Source organism: Rattus norvegicus, chromosome 9 (assembly GCF_036323735.1).
Source record: "Rattus norvegicus strain BN/NHsdMcwi chromosome 9, GRCr8, whole genome shotgun sequence".
Lineage (NCBI taxonomy): Eukaryota > Metazoa > Chordata > Mammalia > Rodentia > Muridae > Rattus > Rattus norvegicus.
In genome coordinates, this window is record NC_086027.1 from 49471039 (window position 1) to 49490261 (window position 19223).

General features: G+C 50.1%; 1 protein-coding gene across 2 annotated transcripts in view; it reads right to left on the bottom strand.

Moving 5' to 3' along the window:
* The window catches only part of Rfx8 (regulatory factor X8), a 63842-nt gene that overhangs the window by 17757 nt on the left and 26862 nt on the right, over positions 1 to 19223 (bottom strand). For both annotated transcript variants that reach the window (XM_039084547.1, XM_039084546.1), the window contains 6 exons: positions 14613 to 14676; positions 8937 to 9047; positions 7481 to 7558; positions 4351 to 4464; positions 1386 to 1536; positions 340 to 398 (listed from right to left, as the gene is read on the bottom strand). In XM_039084547.1, coding sequence (XP_038940475.1) covers positions 340 to 398; positions 1386 to 1536; positions 4351 to 4464; positions 7481 to 7558; positions 8937 to 9047; positions 14613 to 14676 — 577 coding nt within the window. The remainder of the gene's footprint in view (positions 1 to 339; positions 399 to 1385; positions 1537 to 4350; positions 4465 to 7480; positions 7559 to 8936; positions 9048 to 14612; positions 14677 to 19223) is intronic.

The window sequence follows — 19223 nt, forward strand, 5'->3', positions numbered from 1 at the left end:
GGGTCTGTCTGTCTGTCTGCCTGACTGTCAGGGGTCTGCTATGGTATCTTTTCACCTCTGACACCAGCCAGCCCAGGCCAGCATCCCCAGGGGCATCTCTCCTGCATTTATTAGATGCTGCCCTGCACTCTCTCCCATGTAGAGATCAGTGGTGACTCAGGGCAAGGGGCAGAGTGAGCTTCCAGGACTGCACCATAGGACCCAGCCAGTGGCCAGCGGGATCTCCTGTCTGCCCTCTGCCTATGGGTGGGGTGAAATGGCTTTGCTCCTGTGTGCAGGGATTGCAGGATGTAGAACATCACCGAGTGCCTCAGCAACCTTCAAGGGGCTGCAACATACCTTCGCCATGTTGGAAAGGTATGTCTTTCTCCTGAGTCTTTTGACAAATCCAGTGACTTCTGTGGAGGAGAACACACAGGGCCATTACTGCTGTTGCATACTCTAGCTCCTCTGTGCAGGTGGTGGGGCAGGCCCTGAGGCTAAGCAGCAAAGCTGTCTGCCCTCAGCCCACACCTCCTCCTCCTCACCCACAGGCCGGCCTCTTCCCCGCTGGCTTAGGGACTCCACTAGGAGCAGCATGACCAACATAAGCCGGTGCGGCTGAGACTTGCTGAGTCGTAGTGTCTGGACTGGGCTGGTGTTCCTCTTATTCACGAGGTAAAGCATCACCCCACAGTGACAGCACTGAGAGGAGGTGCCTGTTAGCAAATTATTCGCAAACTCGGAACTTTCCTGAGGGGACTGGTGCTCTTAAGAGAGGAGAACTCAGAAAGAGTCCTCTACTCTCCCTTAATGTGAGAGAACAAACTATGACTGGATCAGGTCAGCCACCTCCCTAGGCTGGACTCCTGGCCTGTACGAGATCCATTCCTCAGGAGCAAGCAAGGGATGGATCTCAGCTGCTTGTGAGCTGCCCAGGGTGTGATGTGTTACAGCAGCCTGAGCTAACTAGGATGGGAACTCCGATGAGTCTAGACTTTTTCACCTGACATCTCTAAATACCCTGATTTTCTCATCTCTTTGGGAAAACTATCAAAGGACCGGAGGGAAGGGGGGCAGCTGCGCTCTCTCTCTCTCTCTCTTTCCCTCCTCTCTCTCTCTTCCTCCCTCTCTCCCTCCCTCCCGCCCCTCCTCTTGAAGAAACTCAGTAATTCATTGTGACAGCTGCTGGGAAGGACACTCCCAGGCCAATTTTGCTGGGTGTGGCTCAGCCTAGGAAGCCATCAGAGGCACCGAAGGCTAGGTCACCAAGGCAGGCCTGGCTCTGCCCGTTTCATGCACGAGGAACAAAGAGATGTCCGTGCATGACTGACCGTTGGACAGAGCTGCCGAGTGGCAGCATTCATCCTCGACGTACAGAATTTGTGCTTTGTGTGCAACTCTACCTTTGAGCTTGGAGATCTGTAAGATGGCCGGAAAACCCTCCAGGGCACCGAGAAGCCACAGTTTAAACCTCTTACTGAACAGCCGGACTGATTTCAGGTACTGGATACTGACATCCTCCAGGAAGTCCGGGAGCAGCGTGTCCTCCAGGCCCTACGGAGAAAGAAGCAAGCACAGTGGCATGGCCTGCGAGTGCAGGGGCTTCCGGCCTGCGAGTGCAGGGGCTTCCAGCAAGGGACCCAGAGGCAGGCCAGGTCATGGCTGGTCTGAGGGAGATCACTAATGACCTAAGGCAGCCACTGCTTCCAGTACAGGACACCCTGCCACCCTGGTATCCATTTTTCAGATACTGATAGTGGAATCCACCCACCCACCCCAGATTCCGTGGATGCAACCCAAGGCCTTGTGCCTATGCCACTGAGGCACACCCTCGGTGTGGCCCCTGATTCAATTAAAGCAAACAAACAAAACACAAACAACAAAGCAAACAACAGCACCATGCCCACTCTGGCTAACTCATCGAGTCAGAACCAACATTTTTAAGAGCCTTTGTTCTACGTCTGTGGTGACAAACTAGAAGCCCAAGCTCCCTAAGACCTAACCGGTGGGACTTTGACGAGCAAAGACTATTTCACTGCAGGACCGGTGTCTGTCTGACGCCCTGAATCCAGTGACTGCTCCAGAGATGAGAGTTCCAGAGCAGAGCAAGTCTGGCAGCAGCAGCACTGCTCTAGTGTGGTCACCCACGGCTCTGCATTCTAAAACGTCTTCCTTTCCTACCTGGATGTCGTTTGTTTAATGTGTATGAGCATTTGCCTGATTGCACGTCCGTGTGCTGCATGTGTGCAGTGCCCGAGGACACCGGAAGAGGGCAGAGATCCCCTGGAACTAGAACCATGGAAGGTTGTGAGCTGCCATGTGGGTGCTGGGACTGGATCCTGAGTCCTTTCAAAGAGCAGCCAGTGCTCTGAGTCATCTCTCCAGACCCCTGAGAATGCCTTTGTAAAAGGACTGGCCTGGGAACACCTACAATCCCAGTACTCCAGAGACTGAGGCAGGAGGATTGTAAGTTCAAATCCAGCTTTGGTTACATCAAGGGGTCCTGTTTCCAAGAAATTGTGTGTGTGTGTGTGTGTGTGTGTGTGTGTGTGTGTGTGTGTGCGTGTGTGTGTGTGTGTAAATATCTTTAGTAGATATGTTCAGAGAAAAAATGAACTAAAATCTGAATCATGGGTCATTATTCTCTGTATATGAGGAAATTTAAAAGAGCAAAAGGCCCTGGTCCATTGTGCACAGGTTTGTGTGTATTGGAGTGTGCTGTTCTGGGCTGGTGTGTACTGGGGGTGCTGTTCTGGGTTGGTGTGTATTGGGGGTGCTGTTTTGGGCTGGTGTGTATTGGGGATGCTGTTTTGGGCTGGTGTGTATTGGGTGTGCTGTTCTGGGCTGATATATATTGGGGTGTGCTGTTCTGGGCTGGTGTATATTGCGGTGTGCTGTTCTGAACTGGTGTGTATTGGGGTGTGCTGTTCTGGACTGGTGTGTATTGGGTGTGCTGTTCTGGGCTGGTGTGTATTGGGGTGTGCTGTTCTGGGCTGGTGTGTACTGGGGGTGCTGTTCTGGGTTGGTGTGTATTGGAGGTGCTGTTTTGGGCTTGTGTGTATTGGGGATGCTGTTTTGGGCTGATGTGTATTGGGGTGTGCTGTTCTGGGCTGATATATATTGGGGGATGCTGTTCTGGGCTGGTGTATATTTCGATGTGCTGTTCTGAACTGGTGTGTATTGGGGTGTGCTGTTCTGGGCTGGTGTGTATTTCGGTGTGCTGTTCTGGACTGGTGTGTATTGGGTGTGCTGTTCTAGGCTGGTGTGTATTGGGGTGTGCTGTTCTGGGCTGGTGTGTATTGCGGTGTGCTGTTCTGGACTGGTGTGTATTGGGTGTGCTGTTCTGGGCTGGTGTGTATTGGGTGTGCTGTTCTGGGCTGGTGTGTATTGGGTGTGCTGTTCTGGGCTGGTGTGTATTGGGTGTGCTGTTCTGGGCTGGTGTGTATTGGGTGTGCTGTTCTGAACTGGTGTGTATTGGGGTGTGCTGTTCTGGGCTGGTGTGTATTGGGTGTGCTGTTCTGGACTGGTGTGTATTGGGTGTGCTGTTCTAGGCTGGTGTGTATTGGGTGTGCTGTTCTGGGCTGGTGTGTATTGGGTGTGCTGTTCTGGACTGGTGTGTATTGGGTGTGCTGTTCTGAACTGGTGTGTATTGGGGTGTGCTGTTCTGGGCTGGTGTGTATTGGGTGTGCTGTTCTGGGCTGGTGTGTATTGGGTGTGCTGTTCTGGGCTGGTGTGTATTGGGTGTGCTGTTCTGAACTGGTGTGTATTGGGGTGTGCTGTTCTGGGCTGGTGTGTATTGGGTGTGCTGTTCTGGACTGGTGTGTATTGGGTGTGCTGTTCTAGGCTGGTGTGTATTGGGTGTGCTGTTCTGGGCTGGTGTGTATTGGGGTGTGCTGTTCTGGACTGGTGTGTATTGGGTGTGCTGTTCTGAACTGGTGTGTATTGGGGTGTGCTGTTCTGGGCTGGTGTGTATTGGGTGTGCTGATCTGGGCTGGTGTGTATTGGGTGTGCTGTTCTGGGCTGGTGTGTATTGGGGTGTGCTGTTCTGGGCTGGTGTGTATTGGGTGTGCTGTTCTGAACTGGTGTGTATTGGGGTGTGCTGTTCTGGACTGGTGTGTATTGGGTGTGCTGTTCTAGGCTAGTGTGTATTGGGGTGTGCTGTTCTGGACTGGTGTGTATTGGGGTGTGCTGTTCTAGGCTAGTGTGTATTGGGGTGTGCTGTTCTGGGCTGGTGTGTATTGGGCGTGCTGTTCTAGGCCAGTGTGTATTGGGAGGGTGCTGTTCTGGTATGTCTTGGCGGGTGTTCTAACTTGACCAGTAGCGTCTGTTTCTGGGAGGGATGCACCAGGGGATCAAGGGTCCACCCACCTTATATAGCTGCATGTCATAGCATCCGAAGAGCTGGCGCACGTCGGGCAGAGACAGGAGCATGACTGTGTCTTGCTGCAGAGATTTCCAGAAGGAGGTGATTAAATCCTCCACCTGATGAGACAGAACATATCATCAGAAACCCAGGCTGTGACTTGTGGGCCTCACCCATAGTCACTGACACCCTCAGGGCCTTGTGGGCCTCACCCCTGCATAGATAGTGGTTCGCACCAGGGCATGCGAAGTTGTGATATCAGCTTTGCAAACTGGGTTTGGAAACTACTCTTCTTCCTTCATGTGCATTGGTGTTTTGCCTGCACCTGGGTTTGTATGAGGTGTCAGGTCCCCTGGAACTGGAGTTATAGACAGTGGTGAGCCACCATGTGGGTGCTGGGAATTGAACCTGAGTCTTCTGGAAGAGTAGTCGCTACTCTTAACCTCTGGGCCATGTCTCTAGAGGGAACACCTCTTTTCAGTAACCAAAGTGCCCACCCTGCCTTGGTCCTACATCAGGAAACCTACTTCCTAGAAAAGCTGTTTCTGGCCACCAGAGGGCTCTGGTTGGTTACAGTAAGATGAAGGCTACAGGGGCCTCATCAGGGTTGAGAATAAAAGCTCACTGACTGACTGACTGACTGACTGACTGACTGACTGATCACTTTGCTTATTTTCCAGCTCGAAAAGGAAAGTGACAGTATTGCACCCCGGGCCTAGCTACTCAACACTAGCTGTGAAGCCAGGCGAGCCCTTCTCAGAGATCAAGTAGGGAACACAAAGAGGGGCCAAAAAGTCCGGTTCCTTCTTTTTCTGTTTTGTCTGCCCATTTCCAGATTCCAACTTTTGAACTGGACTGGCAGTGGTCAGTTAGTAAAAAACACTCCCTTTAAAGGTTTATTATTGATTTTCTCCCTCCTCCACCCCGCCCGTGTGTGTGTGTGTGTGTGTGTGTGTGTGTGTGTGTGTGTGTGTGTGTATGCCTATGTGCCTGTGTATGGTCATACATGTATGCATGCCTACAGAGTCAGAAGAAGGCTTCAGAGCTGTGGAACAGGAGTTACGGGTGTTTGTGAGCCACGGTGTTGGTGCCAGGAAGTGGACTCAGGTCTTCCACCAAAGTGGCTAGTGCTCTTAACCACTCAGTCATCTCTCCAGCATAAGACTCTTGGCCTGTGGGATCCCCGTGGGTGGAGACATCCTGAGGCATCCAGGGACCCCAGGCAGGAAGTGATTCCTGTCAAGGTGGTGAAAGCCACCCTGAGGGTCATGACTTGGGATCTGTGTCAGGGACACTGACAGACTTATCCAAGTAGAGTCAGAAAAGCAGTCCACTCATAGCCTGGTTGGCGACCCATGTTCCAGGCCCCCTGCTCCAAAAACAAGTGATTCTCCAATGTGTCCCCTCTACCTGATGCCTGTGACTACCAAGGCTGAACTGACTTGGATTATAGAAGGCCATGGAGGTAGAGGCCTGATGACTGGATGGATGCTCATGGCTCTATAAGGAGACAGACAGACAGACAGACACACAAACACACACAGACACAGACACAGACACAGACACACACACACACACACACACACACACACACACACACACACACACACACACACACAGAGAGCTGCTGGGTTACTCTAGACTGCCAACAAGAATGCTATCACCAGATGAAATCCTGAAGACCTTGAACCTTTAAAACTATGACCCAAAATAAACTTTTTTTTTCTTTATAAAGAAGCCCGTCCCAGGCTTTTTGTTTATAATGGCTGTTATAGTTTGAATCGAAATATGTTTGCCCATGGCCTACTGGTTGAAGGCTTGGGCCTTGGCTGGTATGCTATTAGGAGGTGGCGACACATTTAAGAGTTAGGCCTAGTAGGAGGCATCCTGGCCACTGGGGCTGTGACCTTTCAGAGGACTGTGAGACCTTGGGCTTTTCCCCTTTCTCAGTGTCTCCCCCAGCAGGAACACACTGTTCTGCTGCTGGGTCTTCACAGATGCACAGTGATGGTCAATGCCAACCAGACATGGGCTGAAATTCCCCCAAACCGTAAATTAAAGTGAATATTCCTGCATTCTAAGTTTCTTATCTCGGATATTCTGTTGTGGTTAGCAGTTGCTGACTAACACCTCCGTCGGGAAGGGGGTGACTAACAGACAGCAGCAGGACTCGTCAGCCTTACTGGGTAACGCTGTTCCCCTCGTTACCGGATCACACATTCCTCAAGCCATGCGGAAGATGCCTCCCTAGTTCCAGAAACGGAGCCGTCACGGGACGTGATTTAAGCAGACATCTGCTGAGCATGTGAAGGGAGCTGTGAGAGGCTTGGCATTGTGATGCTGCAGAGACGAGAGGGGCCGCACTGCTCTCTCCCACTCCGCAGTGCTCGCACTGGCTCCACAGCGTGTGTGCTCGGAGCTGGACTGCTCAGATGTCAGAGGCACCAGGAAAGCTTCCATTTGAACGTGCCCTTGCTTCCCTGGATTCTTTTCTCCTACTTAGCAGAGCAAAGCCCAGGCATTCGAAATGGCTCGGCTTATCCCGCCAAATGTGATTTCTTGAGTTCTAGCCTTGATTCCCACATACTTAGCAGGACAGGGACGGCTCCTGAAAACTGTCCTCTGACCTCACGTGTGCCATGCTCACAGTAGGCTAGATAGACTCTAATTTAAGAGTCTTCCCACAGCCAGTTCACACCCCTCCTTGTGCAGTGGGGAAGACCTTAGAGCTTCGCCCTATAGATAGGTTACTGCCGAGCTCTGTCTACAATGAAATCTGCAATACCCATCCATGGCCAATCACCTGCCTCAAAGTCCTTTTCTTTTGCTGAGACATGTGTTGATAAAGTGTGCTGGGCATTACTGGGGAAAAGGTGGGTCTCGCTCCCCACTCTCTACTTGGCACAGCTGAATCTGTTCTTCAAGCGTCATGATACCCATGTCAGGACCTCAGAGGATTTCCAAATGACTAAGCTGAGGCAAGACCACTTTCCAGAACTCACCAGTGACCTGGTAGTTACTCCATGAGCTGTCTGATGCCACAGGTTAGCTCTTGCTATCCCTGGAGGGGGTCCCATCAAGTTAAGTGGTTGACAGCTGGTCATACGTGCCTGTATTTCACAGATAACAGCCTACCTTCTCCAGTTCTTGGTTCCTCACATACTGTAAAATGTCTCGGCAGTAGTTGCAATATTCATCAGCAAGAAAGACCACCTAGGAGGGCAATGGATGTTAGCACCTCTGTCTGCCTGTGGGATCTATTATCTGAAGCCGTTCTTGTCACAGGTCTGACATGACAGGAGCCAGGCTTCCCCCCCAACCCCCACCCTGTCCTCCACAGCCTGTGCTGTGTGGACAGGGTCAGCACAACTTACCAACAGTTCATGGAGTGTCAGGTTTGCTGTGGTAACTCATACATTGCCAGGGCAGTTCTATCACTTTAACTTTTGAGGGAGTGTGATGCAGGGTTTTTTGTATGTGTTTTGTGTGTATGTGTACTTATGTGTCAGTGAACATTACATGCTTGTGTAGAGGCCAGAGGGAGACATCCAGTTCCACCTTTAAAATGTTCCACCTTTAAAATCTTTAAAGGATTTTCACATGTATTTATCCACATGTGTGGGTGTATGTGGGAACATGCATGGCACAGCACATGTGTGAGGTTATATTCATGCATGTTGATGTGTATAGAAACATGTATGGCACAGCATGTTGTGAGGTCATTTCCATGCACGTGGGTGTATATGGGAACAAGCATGGCACAGCAAGAGTGAGGTCACATTTGTATGTGTAGGTGTATAGGGAACATGCATGACATAGCACATGTGTAAGGTCATATCCATGTGTGTGGGCATATATGGGAACATGCATGGCACAGCACGTGTGAGGCCAGAAGAGGCTCTCTCCTTGCACTGTGTGAATCCTAGGGAGTGAACTCAGGTTGTCAGGTTTTGTGGTCAGCCTGCTGAGCCATCCTGTGGACTCCCTATATTATTTCTGTTGTTGTTGTTGGTGGTGGTGATGGTGATGGTGAGGGTGGTAGTGGTGGTGGTGTGTGTGTGTGTGTGTGTGTGTGTGTATGTGTGTGTTACACCTGTGCATGCGTTCATAGGCTCAAGGAGGGCACTGAGTGTCCCTCTCTATCACTTTTACCTCAATCCTTGAGGCAGGGTATCACTGAACTGGGGCCACCGACTGGCTACACTAGCTGGCCAGTGAGCTCCAGAGATCCTCCTGTCCTCAGCCGCCCGGCTCCGAGATGCTAGACCTGTACCTCTGTGCTCAGCTTTGCGTGACAGACGGCCTCTGAGCTCTGACCCTCGAGCTCGTGCTCCAAAGGCCCCGCCTGCTCGCTGGCACTGTATCCCTGAACACTGGCATCCGCTTTACTTCCCAGCTCCAGTTCCTAGAGGTACCAGGGCTCTGCTTCCCTCTTCTGGTCCTTTCCTTCATGAGGGAAGCCCTCACTTCAGAAAAGGCATGGCAGCAGTCCCAGGGGGCCTGGCACTGGATCTGAGGGCAGACTTGGATTTTCCGGCCCCAGGAGAAAGGCACTGATGTGAGAACCATGCCCCTCGGGACACAGACCTACCAGCTTACAGGAGTACTTGTTCGCCAGCTCTTGTTCCCAGAATGGACATCTTCTGAATGGAGACACAGGTGAGCCCATCGGGTCCGTCTTTATCGGTGAGTGACTTTCACACTGCAAGTCATTTATGCCATGGTTAATCCCTTAAGATAAAATGAATCCTCTGGCATATGAATTAAGTTGCAGCCACAGGTTACTCTAAGTTATCACGGTCTTGAATGTGGTGTTGTTTCTGCAACTTCCCCTCATATTCTGTTACAATGGTTCCTATAATGCTGTCTGCTACAAGGAGGGGGGGGGCTTTAGATTTTAATACATTGCCCGAATATATTGTTCTTGGGAGATGGTATTTCTGTGTTACAGTCAATGTCCAATAAGAATAGCATCTGTGAGCAGCCCAATGTCACTATGTATTTCTAGAACCTTCATCTGTTGAATTGTTGCTTCCTGAAATAAAATGGAGTCCCATCAAGTGCCTGTCCCTGCCTGAGCTGTGAAGAGAGTTAACTGCATCAGGAATCCTGGGCTGACAGGAAGATGAGGGCCACTGGCTTCATTTCTGAATGACAAATTTCAGGCGAAAACGGAAGGGGAAAGGGTCGGCAGAAAGCACGTGGGCCCTCCTCACAGTGCTGACTGGCAGGGGAGGGACCTGCTCGGGCCAAAGTACACCGATTTTATTTGAAACGATTTCTCTAGGACTTTTGAAAGATTTCCTTGGACTAGAATGGGCCGCCATGAGTCCCATGAGTGCGTTTTGATGCAAAGTCATCCGTGCTGAATTGAGACTTTTTATCTCTCTCCATCTTAACAGTCTGCTCCGTTCTGCTGTGGAATTCTGGCAACTTCCGGGTCAGAATTCCACCCCCGACCCTGGCTTCTTCAGTTCCTATGTGCACCTGGCTGGGCTCAGCTACTTGCTGGCCTCTCAGGGTTTTGGCTCCTGAGGGTCAGCAGCTCCTCTGAACTCCTAGGCACCCTTCCTAGGGGCAGATGGCTGTGCTCAGCCAACATCCCCTTGGAGAGCCGCACACAGTAGCACCCCCTGGGGATTGCTCCCTTTTTTGTGATACCCCTGGTTATTACCAAGACTTACACTGAAGACTGGGGAGTTGAGATACTGCCCAACAGCCATTGCTCCGGAACTCTGAGTACCTGACCCTGAACTTGGGGAAATGCGTACAATGAGTTCTACTGCTTCTGGCGTGCTATATCAACACCCCTTCTGGAGGACTCTTGGACACACACAGAGTGGGAATGTTGAGGACGATGTCCCCAGGGCACACTGCTCTCTGGTCTGTGGGGGATGCTGAGGTGACCGACCATCAGGAAGAGCCTGTTTCACGAAGCTCACCAGCCTCGCTGTTGGTGTTTCCAACAGGAAGAGGACCCAGAGAACTTTCAGTTCCAGTCTTGAGCAGCTTCACACGGTGACAACCCACTTAGGCCATCTGCTCCAGAGCCCAGACTGACCTGGATATACCTGCTCTCTGGCTGCTGCTGCTGCTGTTCCCAAAGCAACATTTCTCAAAGTGTGGTCCTGAAACTATGTCCTGGTACTTGGGATCCATTCCTTGTTCCTGGGTGACTCGGAGGAGGCCAGAAATCTATCGCTTCAACCACCTTTCTAGACCATGCAGTTGATAGCTATAAATCTAGGCAGGTGTATGTGTGCATGCATGCGTGTGTGTTGAACACATGAGCTCCCATGTGGAGGGGAAGGCAGGATGCCAGGCACCCTCCTCTGCTGTTGTCCAGCCTTAAGACAGGGTCTCTCACTGAACTGGAAGTTTGATGTTTTGTCCAGGCTTGCTGGTCAGTGAGCTAGCCTGGTCCACCTGTCTCTTCTCCTTAATGCGGGGTTTGTAAGCATGCACAGCTGTGCCTGGCCACTTCTGTGGGTGCCTGGGATTCAATGCCAGACACTCACTCTCACTCATGAGCCACCACCCAGACACCCTAGGTAGGCCCTTTATTTTCTCTTCCTCCCTTCTGCCCTCCTTCCCTCTTTTTTCTTTCCTTCCTTCCTCTTCCTCTTCCTCTTCCTCTTCCTCTTCCTCTTCCTCTTCTTCTTCTTCTTCTTCTTTGCCTTCCCCTCCTTCTTCCTCTTCTCCTCTTTCTCTCTCTCTCTTTCTCTCCTTCTCCCTTCTATTTTGAGGCCACCAATGTTCTCTATTTCAACATGACAAATGCCTGTTTCGCCACTCAGACCTCATGCTATTGTGTAGTGTCAGGTCACTGATGACTTCTCAGTCCTAGACTGGACTTCTGTATCAACTCCCACTCGACCCCCCTCCCCCCACTCCCGGCAAGGCTGGGAACATCTCAGAAGAGGTCAAGGAAAAAAATATGAGAGCTGGAGGGTAGGGAGGAGCCCGGTGAACTGCCGTCTTCTGGTCGTAACGTGGTCATTGTGCTCATGAGCTGATGTTACCTGCACAAACCCACATAGATGGAGCTGCCCAAGAATCCAGCGTGGATGGGGGAGGGGCTCACAGGCCCTACCTCTAGCTTAGGAGCTATAGGCATTTGATGGCTACTGGAGGAGGAAGAGTCACTTTTCTCTGGGGGTGTGGCCACTGGCAGGTTGCTCACGCTATGGGGAATGGCTCTCACTTGGGTGAATGTGGACAGAACACACTGGGGTGTTTGGAGGGGTATGTTTGGAGGCTATCTGGAGGGAGCGGGACAGATATGATGAAAATGTAATGTATATATGTATGAAATTCTCAAAGGATAAATTATATATAAATACAAATGATTATAAGAATATAAAAGTACATTGTCATGAGACATCAAAAGGAAAATCCATGAGAGCCTGAAACGTAGAGCACTTGGTCTCTTCTTCCGTCTTTGTCGAGACATAGCCATGAGGAGAATAGCTTTGCGCCAGCACGCTCTCCACATTGCAACATTCTGCCACATCACCACAGCCTCAGAAGCAGTGGGGCAAACCCATAAAAGTTTATAAAACTTCCAAAATTGGGAGCCAAGGTAAACAGTTTCAATTTTTTTAAAGATTTATTTATTTTATTTATATATTAGTATACTGTAGTTCTCTTCAGACACTTCAGAAGAGAGCATCCCATTACAGCTGGTTGTGAGCCACCATGTGGTTGCTGGGAATTGAACTCAGGACCTCTGGAAGAGCAGTCAGTGCTCTAACCGCTGAGCCATCTCTCCAGCCCAACAGTTTTAATTTTTAAGTTGATCAGAGCAGGTATTTTGTTACAGTAACAGCTGACTAAGACAAAGCTTATGTATCCACCAGAGGATACAATGGGGACATCTTCTTACTGTTGCCAAATCCCCAGGCATCATGTGCCTCTCCTGAGTTGTGTCACTCAGGAAAGCTTTCTGGCTTGCTTTTTGTCCTTTCCACATCTTCTGTCACCCCTCCCAGTATGTCCTGTTCTCCGTTTGAGGTTTAATGCCACGCCCTCTTGAATCAAATTCCGCAGCCTGCCATTATCAAGTTCTTCATGATTGGCATCTCGAAAGGCCAGTCCTTGAGGCCTCCCCACTGTTAGCCCTACCTCTCAGGTCAGATGCAAGCTACACCCCAAGATGAATACTCTCCCAACAAGGATTCTGAGAATCCCTTTTTAACAGGGAGAACTATGGTGCCCCAAGATGTCCATGCTCTAATCTCCAGATGCTGTGACTCTGCTACATCAAGGCAGGAGGGACCTTGACACTGGGAGTGCCCTTCTCCTGATGTCAAAGGATCACAAGAATCCTTGAAAACAGGTGGCCGAACTCAGCTCAGAGCAGGACTCGGCTTACGCTGTGCTGGCTTCGAAGATGGAGAATGGGGCTATAAGCCCAGGAATATAGACGGCCTTTTGATGCTGGAAGGTCCCCCCGGGCTGCAGTTAGAGATCTGCTCTACAGAGACCCTGACTGTGGCCTGGTGAGAACTGAGGAGGGGCTCACGGCCCCCAAAGACATGAGAAAATCATTTTGTGTTGTTCAGAGTACTGACTTTGTGTTGATTTCTTAGAGTGGCCTCCTCATCTGTCAGGTTCTCCCTGGTCATCTGTCATAGCTAAAATGAATGTCAGGGTCAAAACACTCAGGAAGGAGCCGATACCATAGGGAAGACAAATAAGATAAGCTTGTGGCTGGGTGTGACATAGCCAAGCTGGCCGGGCAAGAGGAAGGACAGGATCTACTGAAATAAGTCAAGTCAGTCTCTAGCCACAAACACCAGGAGCTTCCCACGGCACCTTGCCTTTCCTTTCCTCTGGCTAGCTTCTCAGTTTTATGAATAGTTATACTTTTAAAAAATATTTCATTTTCTGTGTATGGGTATTTTGCCTGCACGCACAGGTATGAGTACTGCATGCATGCCTCAGGTTGTGGATCCCGGGAACTGGAGTTACAGCCGTGAGCTGTCATGTGAGTGCTGGGAATTGAACCTGGGTTCTCTAGGGGAGCAGCTGGTGCTCTAACCGCTGAGCCATCTCTCCAGCCCCTAGATACTTACGCTTTATTTATTTATTTATTCTTGCATCTAACTGTAACAGACATTCTGAATTATGGGTAAGGTCAGCTTGGCTCCTAGGAGAGCTTCTGCCTACACCAGGAAGAAGATCACTTCAGACCACTCAGGGGAGAAGAAAGAGCACCCCAAGACTAGTAATAAGTCCAGACGCCACAATCTGTACTTGCTCAGTCTGCTTTCACAGCGTGGCTGTTGCTTAGCTAGCCCCTGAGCATCCACACTGCTGGCCTGCTCACTCTATCTGTGTCCTGGGGTGAATTCCTCACCAGTACAGAAACTGCCAGTGCACTCGGAAGGGATTCAAGAGGAGGGATCAGCCCTCATGCATGACATCTGACCCTTCTGCCTTTCTGGACTCACTGCCCTTCATCTGCCTCAGTGGCGTCCTGTCCACAGACAATGCTTTTCCAGGACAAGGCCATGAGACTTTGTCTTTATAACTTTTGTGTACTGGTTATAAAAACAGATGTTTTAGAAAGTGGTTCTGTCAGTGAGACTGCATCTACTAGCGATAGTGTTTGTGTTCCTTCAGATCCCGGTGCTGACATCGTAATCAACTGAGGGGCTTTAGAAGTGGACCCCTGGGGGGTGGTTAGGTCTGGAGGGTGGGATGGATATCCATGAACTGGATCGCTCACAAATAAGAGGTCAGAGAAGGCTCTGCTACCCAAGACCAGGAGGAGCAGCCTGCTGTCCCCCTCCTTAATGGAAGCACTTGGAACCATGAGACATCAGTGTGTTTAAACTGCTCAGTTTAGGCTAATTTGCTTTCGAAAACTGAGCTGAAATGGGATCAAAGTCTTGTCATGATGTCTTAGCCAAATAAAGTGAGGCTCAACCCACAGTGTCAGAGATTAGCTAGTAATAGCTCTAATGTCCTGATTCTCAGAGTTGAAAGAATACAAAAGAGGCAGGGTGCAGCAAATCCATCACCAAACACCTGTCCTTTAGAACTATACCTCAGGAAACACAGCTTCGCTGTGACTGCAGCTGAGCAGTGCGGTCCTCCAGGGCAGGGGCCAGGTCCGTCCTAGCTGAGTATGACGTATGCCGGACATTCAACGGCGAGATCAAAGGGGTGATGGGTAAGGACTCTCCAGAACTTGGGACACAGCAGGCATGTAATCCCCAATACCGGAGGGTCTGTTAGAACGTGGTGATTTTATACTCACTGTTTCTTCCTGCTGGAGAACGTTGTTAAAATCAGGAGACTTTCCGAAGGCAACAAGGTCGCCACTGTACAGGAACAGACAACAGAGAAACCGTGTGACTAAGATGCCCGTCCCCGAACACAAGAAAAGAATTTCCTCTGCAGCGAGCGTATTCGTTTGGGGTAAAACTCTATCAAAAACTCACCCTTCAGGTTCCTGGGCACGTATGGCAATTGTCACGTGCTTGGGGATTTTTTTTTTTTAAAGATTATTTCTGTATCTGGGACAACCTTGGATTTTAATTTTAAATGCTTTGTTCCCTTCACAAGCAAGGTGTCTGACACCATTAAGGTTACAACTTCACTCCTGTGGGAAAAGAAAGCCCACCGTGAAAATGGTGGGTCTTGCTGCTTTCCGATTTGGTGTACGCTGCTAGCGACCCAGACACGAGAGTGCCGTTAGGTAATAGATGCGGCAGAGCACGCTTCCACGGAACACGGGAACTGGGGGTTGCTGGTAGACCATCTGTCATGTCTGCGGGGCACCTCGTGTGAGAGACACATACAGACTTAGTCCCGTCGATGTCGATGTTCGGTGGGATGCTTTCCCTTTAATTATGGGTACTCAGTGCCTTCCACTTGCACCAGGAAATGTGCCCCCTCTGGCTATGAGAGAGGAGGGTATCTTCTTCCCCATCTGCCCCAGAGCTAAGGCTGAGCTGAGCGGGAGGCATGGCTTGGAAGCTTCATCTACCAGAGTCAGCATGGTCCTCTTGCCTGAGAGAACGGGGCTGCAGACCAGACTGTCTCTCTCCTCAGAGTATGAAGCCACAGTCGGGGGGACACCTGGGAGAGTGGGCCAGCACTGGCTTTGGGGCTCTCTTCTAAAGATCTGTGTGGTGGCGACAGTATCTCCTCCCTCCTGAGTATCTGATATATACATATACACATGCTCATGCATATCTATGGATGATAATGTTTCTGCACAGGACTCTTTCCCCAAGTGCGGTAGACAATCTGAACGCAAGCCCTTCAGGGAGGCGTGCCCTTCGTACTTTAGTGAGAATCGTTATCAAAACATCAGTGTTGTTTTGGACATTCCAAATAGCTCATGGGATATGGGCTCTAGAAACCAAAGATACAGAAGGATGGATTCCATACAAATGGTAGAAAGTGGAGAAATTCAAGTGTTTTAGAAATTTCATTTGGGGCTTGTATTTGGGACTGAACTGTGCCCCCTTCCTATACTGTAGTGTTAGCCTCTACTGTAGCTATATTTGCAGAAAGAATTTTGTGAGTGTGTGGGGAGGCGGGGGGGGGGGAGCTCACATGTGATCACACATACTTGAAGTCTGAGAGAAGACTAAACTTTTGAACAGTGTTGAAACTATGAAGATCTGGGCCGAAGGCACTTTGTGTTGAGACAGCCATGAGCTCACAGGGCCAAGGGTAGAATTTTATGGTTTCAAAGTGCTACAGTCAGGTATCCGATTGACGAAGGTGGGCTCGTGATGGTGAACTTGGATCGATGACTTGATTGGCTTTAGGAATACTTGGGCCTTAATGAGGCCCATCTTTGGATGTGTCTATGAATGCTTCCAGAAGCATTGGCTGAGGAGAGGAGATTAACCCTGAAGAGTGGCACCACCATCTCCTGGGATGGGGTCTGGAAATGAATCAAGAGGGGGAAGGCAGAAAGTCATGTGTGAGCATTAGGTTTTCCCCACTGTCCGCTTCCTGGACAGCACCAAAGATAAGCTAGCTGCCCGCTGGGGCACCTCCTCCTCCACGAGAGAGTGCGTCTCTCTAAATTGTGAGCCAGAGGAAAAACTTTCTCTTGTTTTGCCTTTTTATCTGGTACTTAGCTCCAAGAGACATAACCAATAACATATAGATTCTGGGACATTGTAAGTAAGCTTGGAACTAATTTATCCCTAGAATAAGACATAAGTAAACATCGGAAGTGAGAGTCCACAGAACTTAACCAGGATGATATGATTGGCTGTCAGGAGTTGGAGACATTACTGGAGTCACTAGTGAAGCTCTTTATCTCCCTCTTCTTTCTTTTTGAGGCAGAGGTCTGTGGTTGAAATTAAAAGAAGGCAGGTGCAAGATAAGACAAGGCCTGCAATTGGACAGTAAAAAGTAAGGCAGGGTCAGAGTTTTGGAAAGGGGAGAGAAGCCAAGGAGGGGAGACAAGATGGAGGAGGATGAGAAGGGTCATTCTCTGTGTGGCTTTAATCAGCCACAGGTAACTATGGCTATCACATGAGGGATGGATTATTAGAGGACAGCTTGTCTTGTCTAGGTGGGCAAATTCTATCATATCAGGTGGCTCTGAATTTATTATGCGGATGTGTTTTTACTGAGATAATTACTGAGATAAATGTGATTGTTACGTTACAAGCTTCTGGAGTTTTGATTTGGTCAGGCTGATGTAGGTTATGACGTTGTCCGGTTGCTAGGGATGTGAGCAGAGAGCCAGGAGGGCGGCTGCCGCTGTAACCAAAGACTAGCTAGAGGTATTGTGGCGTGGTGCCCTAGAAGCGGCTGCCCCTGAGATGAATGCACCCGTTGGATGTCATGTGGCTTGAGGAGGCGGGCTAGCGAGGGTTTGTGGGTATTTATAACAGGGGTCTCGTTATGCGTGTCTAGCTGGCTTGGAACTCGATCTACAGACCAGACTGACTTCACACTCAGAATCAGCCCCCTCTGTCTCAGGCGTTGAGGCTGACGATGCAGACCAGCACACCTGACTCTAGGCTTTTCCCAGTGAAACGGGAGGGATACAATTCTGCACTGTGCCAACACAGAATTCCTGGATCCTTTCCTTGCAGAAATGAATATGAGAACAACGGGAAGATATTCAGGTCTGTTTATCCACCTACCACCCTGCCCACTCGGCACCATCCAGTCCGTCCATCCATCCATCCGTCCGTCCGTCCATCCACCCACCCACTGTTCATCCATTTAACTATCCATTGGTTTCTCATTCAGTCACCATATGCACATTAGGTGTCAACCACGGGACAGACATTTTGTTAGCTCTTGTAGGGCATAGTTGTGATCAAGATAACAAGGGCCACCACCACCATCATCATCGCTAATTGTCTTTGCTTTTTGCTTTTTGGAGACAGGCTTTTTTCTGGAGTCTAGCCTTAAGGATTTGGCTGTTCTGGACCTGCTCTGTAGACCAGGTTGGCCTTGAACTCACAGAGATCCACCTGCCTCTTTCTCCAGAGTGCTGGGATTAAAGGCATGTGCCACCACCTTCCAGTTAAAAGCCACTTTAAAAAAATACAATTAGTATACATTAACTTAAAAATAAAGAAATCAGCATGACTGAGGACTTGAACTGGACACTGCAGCACAGTAGTTCCACACCGTGGTGACCTTGAACAGAGGACTCCTGGGATCTGGCCTTAAAACCAGGTGTGCAAGCTTGGAGGTCTCAGTTAAAAGTGCTGGTGCAGAGAGGACCTGGCAAGAGGACCCAGGGAACACTGCAGACATTGGCTGCTCTTGAACCTGGAGGGCTGGGCTAGCGAGTTAAGCCTGTGGTAGACCTGGGTTCTATTTTCCCTCCACTGGGGTCAACTGCCACCCAGGCCCAGCACAGTGAGAGCCAAAGCACGGTTGTTGCTAAACTATGGCCCCAGTGAAGCCACAAACAATACCAGAGCTGGCCTTGCTGAGAAGGAGGGGTCCAGGTCCTCTGGGGCTGTCTGAAGCCTGTGGCAGTTTCTAATCACCAGGGCAGAGCTGTGGCTCAGCAGTGGCCCCGTGTTAGTCTGCACCTTGAAGACCTGTGGTCCTCATGGGCTACCCCCCTCAGCTGCTGCATCCTAACCCAGGCTGTTAGGATTTAATAAACAATGGGGCAGGGGTGTGGCCAGCCAGGCCAGGGGAAGGCAGGAGACCAGGGAGGAAAGAGGTGACATCCTGCTGCAGCAGCTGGTGGATGCACTTCCTTCAGTAAATCCCTTGGGCTCTGGTGACCCTGGACAGGACAGGGAAGGCATGGGGTCAGATGACTCTAAGTCCTATTTAAGGGCCAGAGTCTCTAAATATTTGATGACCTGTAGACTCAGACTTCCTCCAGACCCACCTCTAGTTAGATTCTTTCTGAGTCCTCCATGGAGGAAACCCAGGGAACCCTTGTTTCTCTGGGGACCAGCAAGTGCCTACTTGCTCTATGTAGCATGAGAGTCACATTGCTTTAATCTGTTTCCATAATCACTTGGCACTGAGGAGACCAAGATATACTTCCAGGACACATGGTGATCTTAAATAAGTAGACAGACAGACAGACAGACAGACAGACAAACTTCCCCAAGCGATGCGCTAGCTCTAACTCTGGTTTGCTTCCACATTCTCTGGCTTTGACATCACTATCATTGATCCAGACTTCCATTACATCATGCTGGCACCCCAATCTCCCTCGAACATTGCTCCGCATCGGGGAAAACAATTTAAAGCAATTACAAAGAGAAGAAAACAGCAGTGTGATGCAGTCCCGCCCTCAGACCATGTTGTGTAGCCCGAGTGCGGGGGCAGAGCACTGTCCTCCAGCCACTGTGGTCCCCCTGCAAGGCCGGCTTACCACATCTGAACGAATTATTTTGCTTTTGAC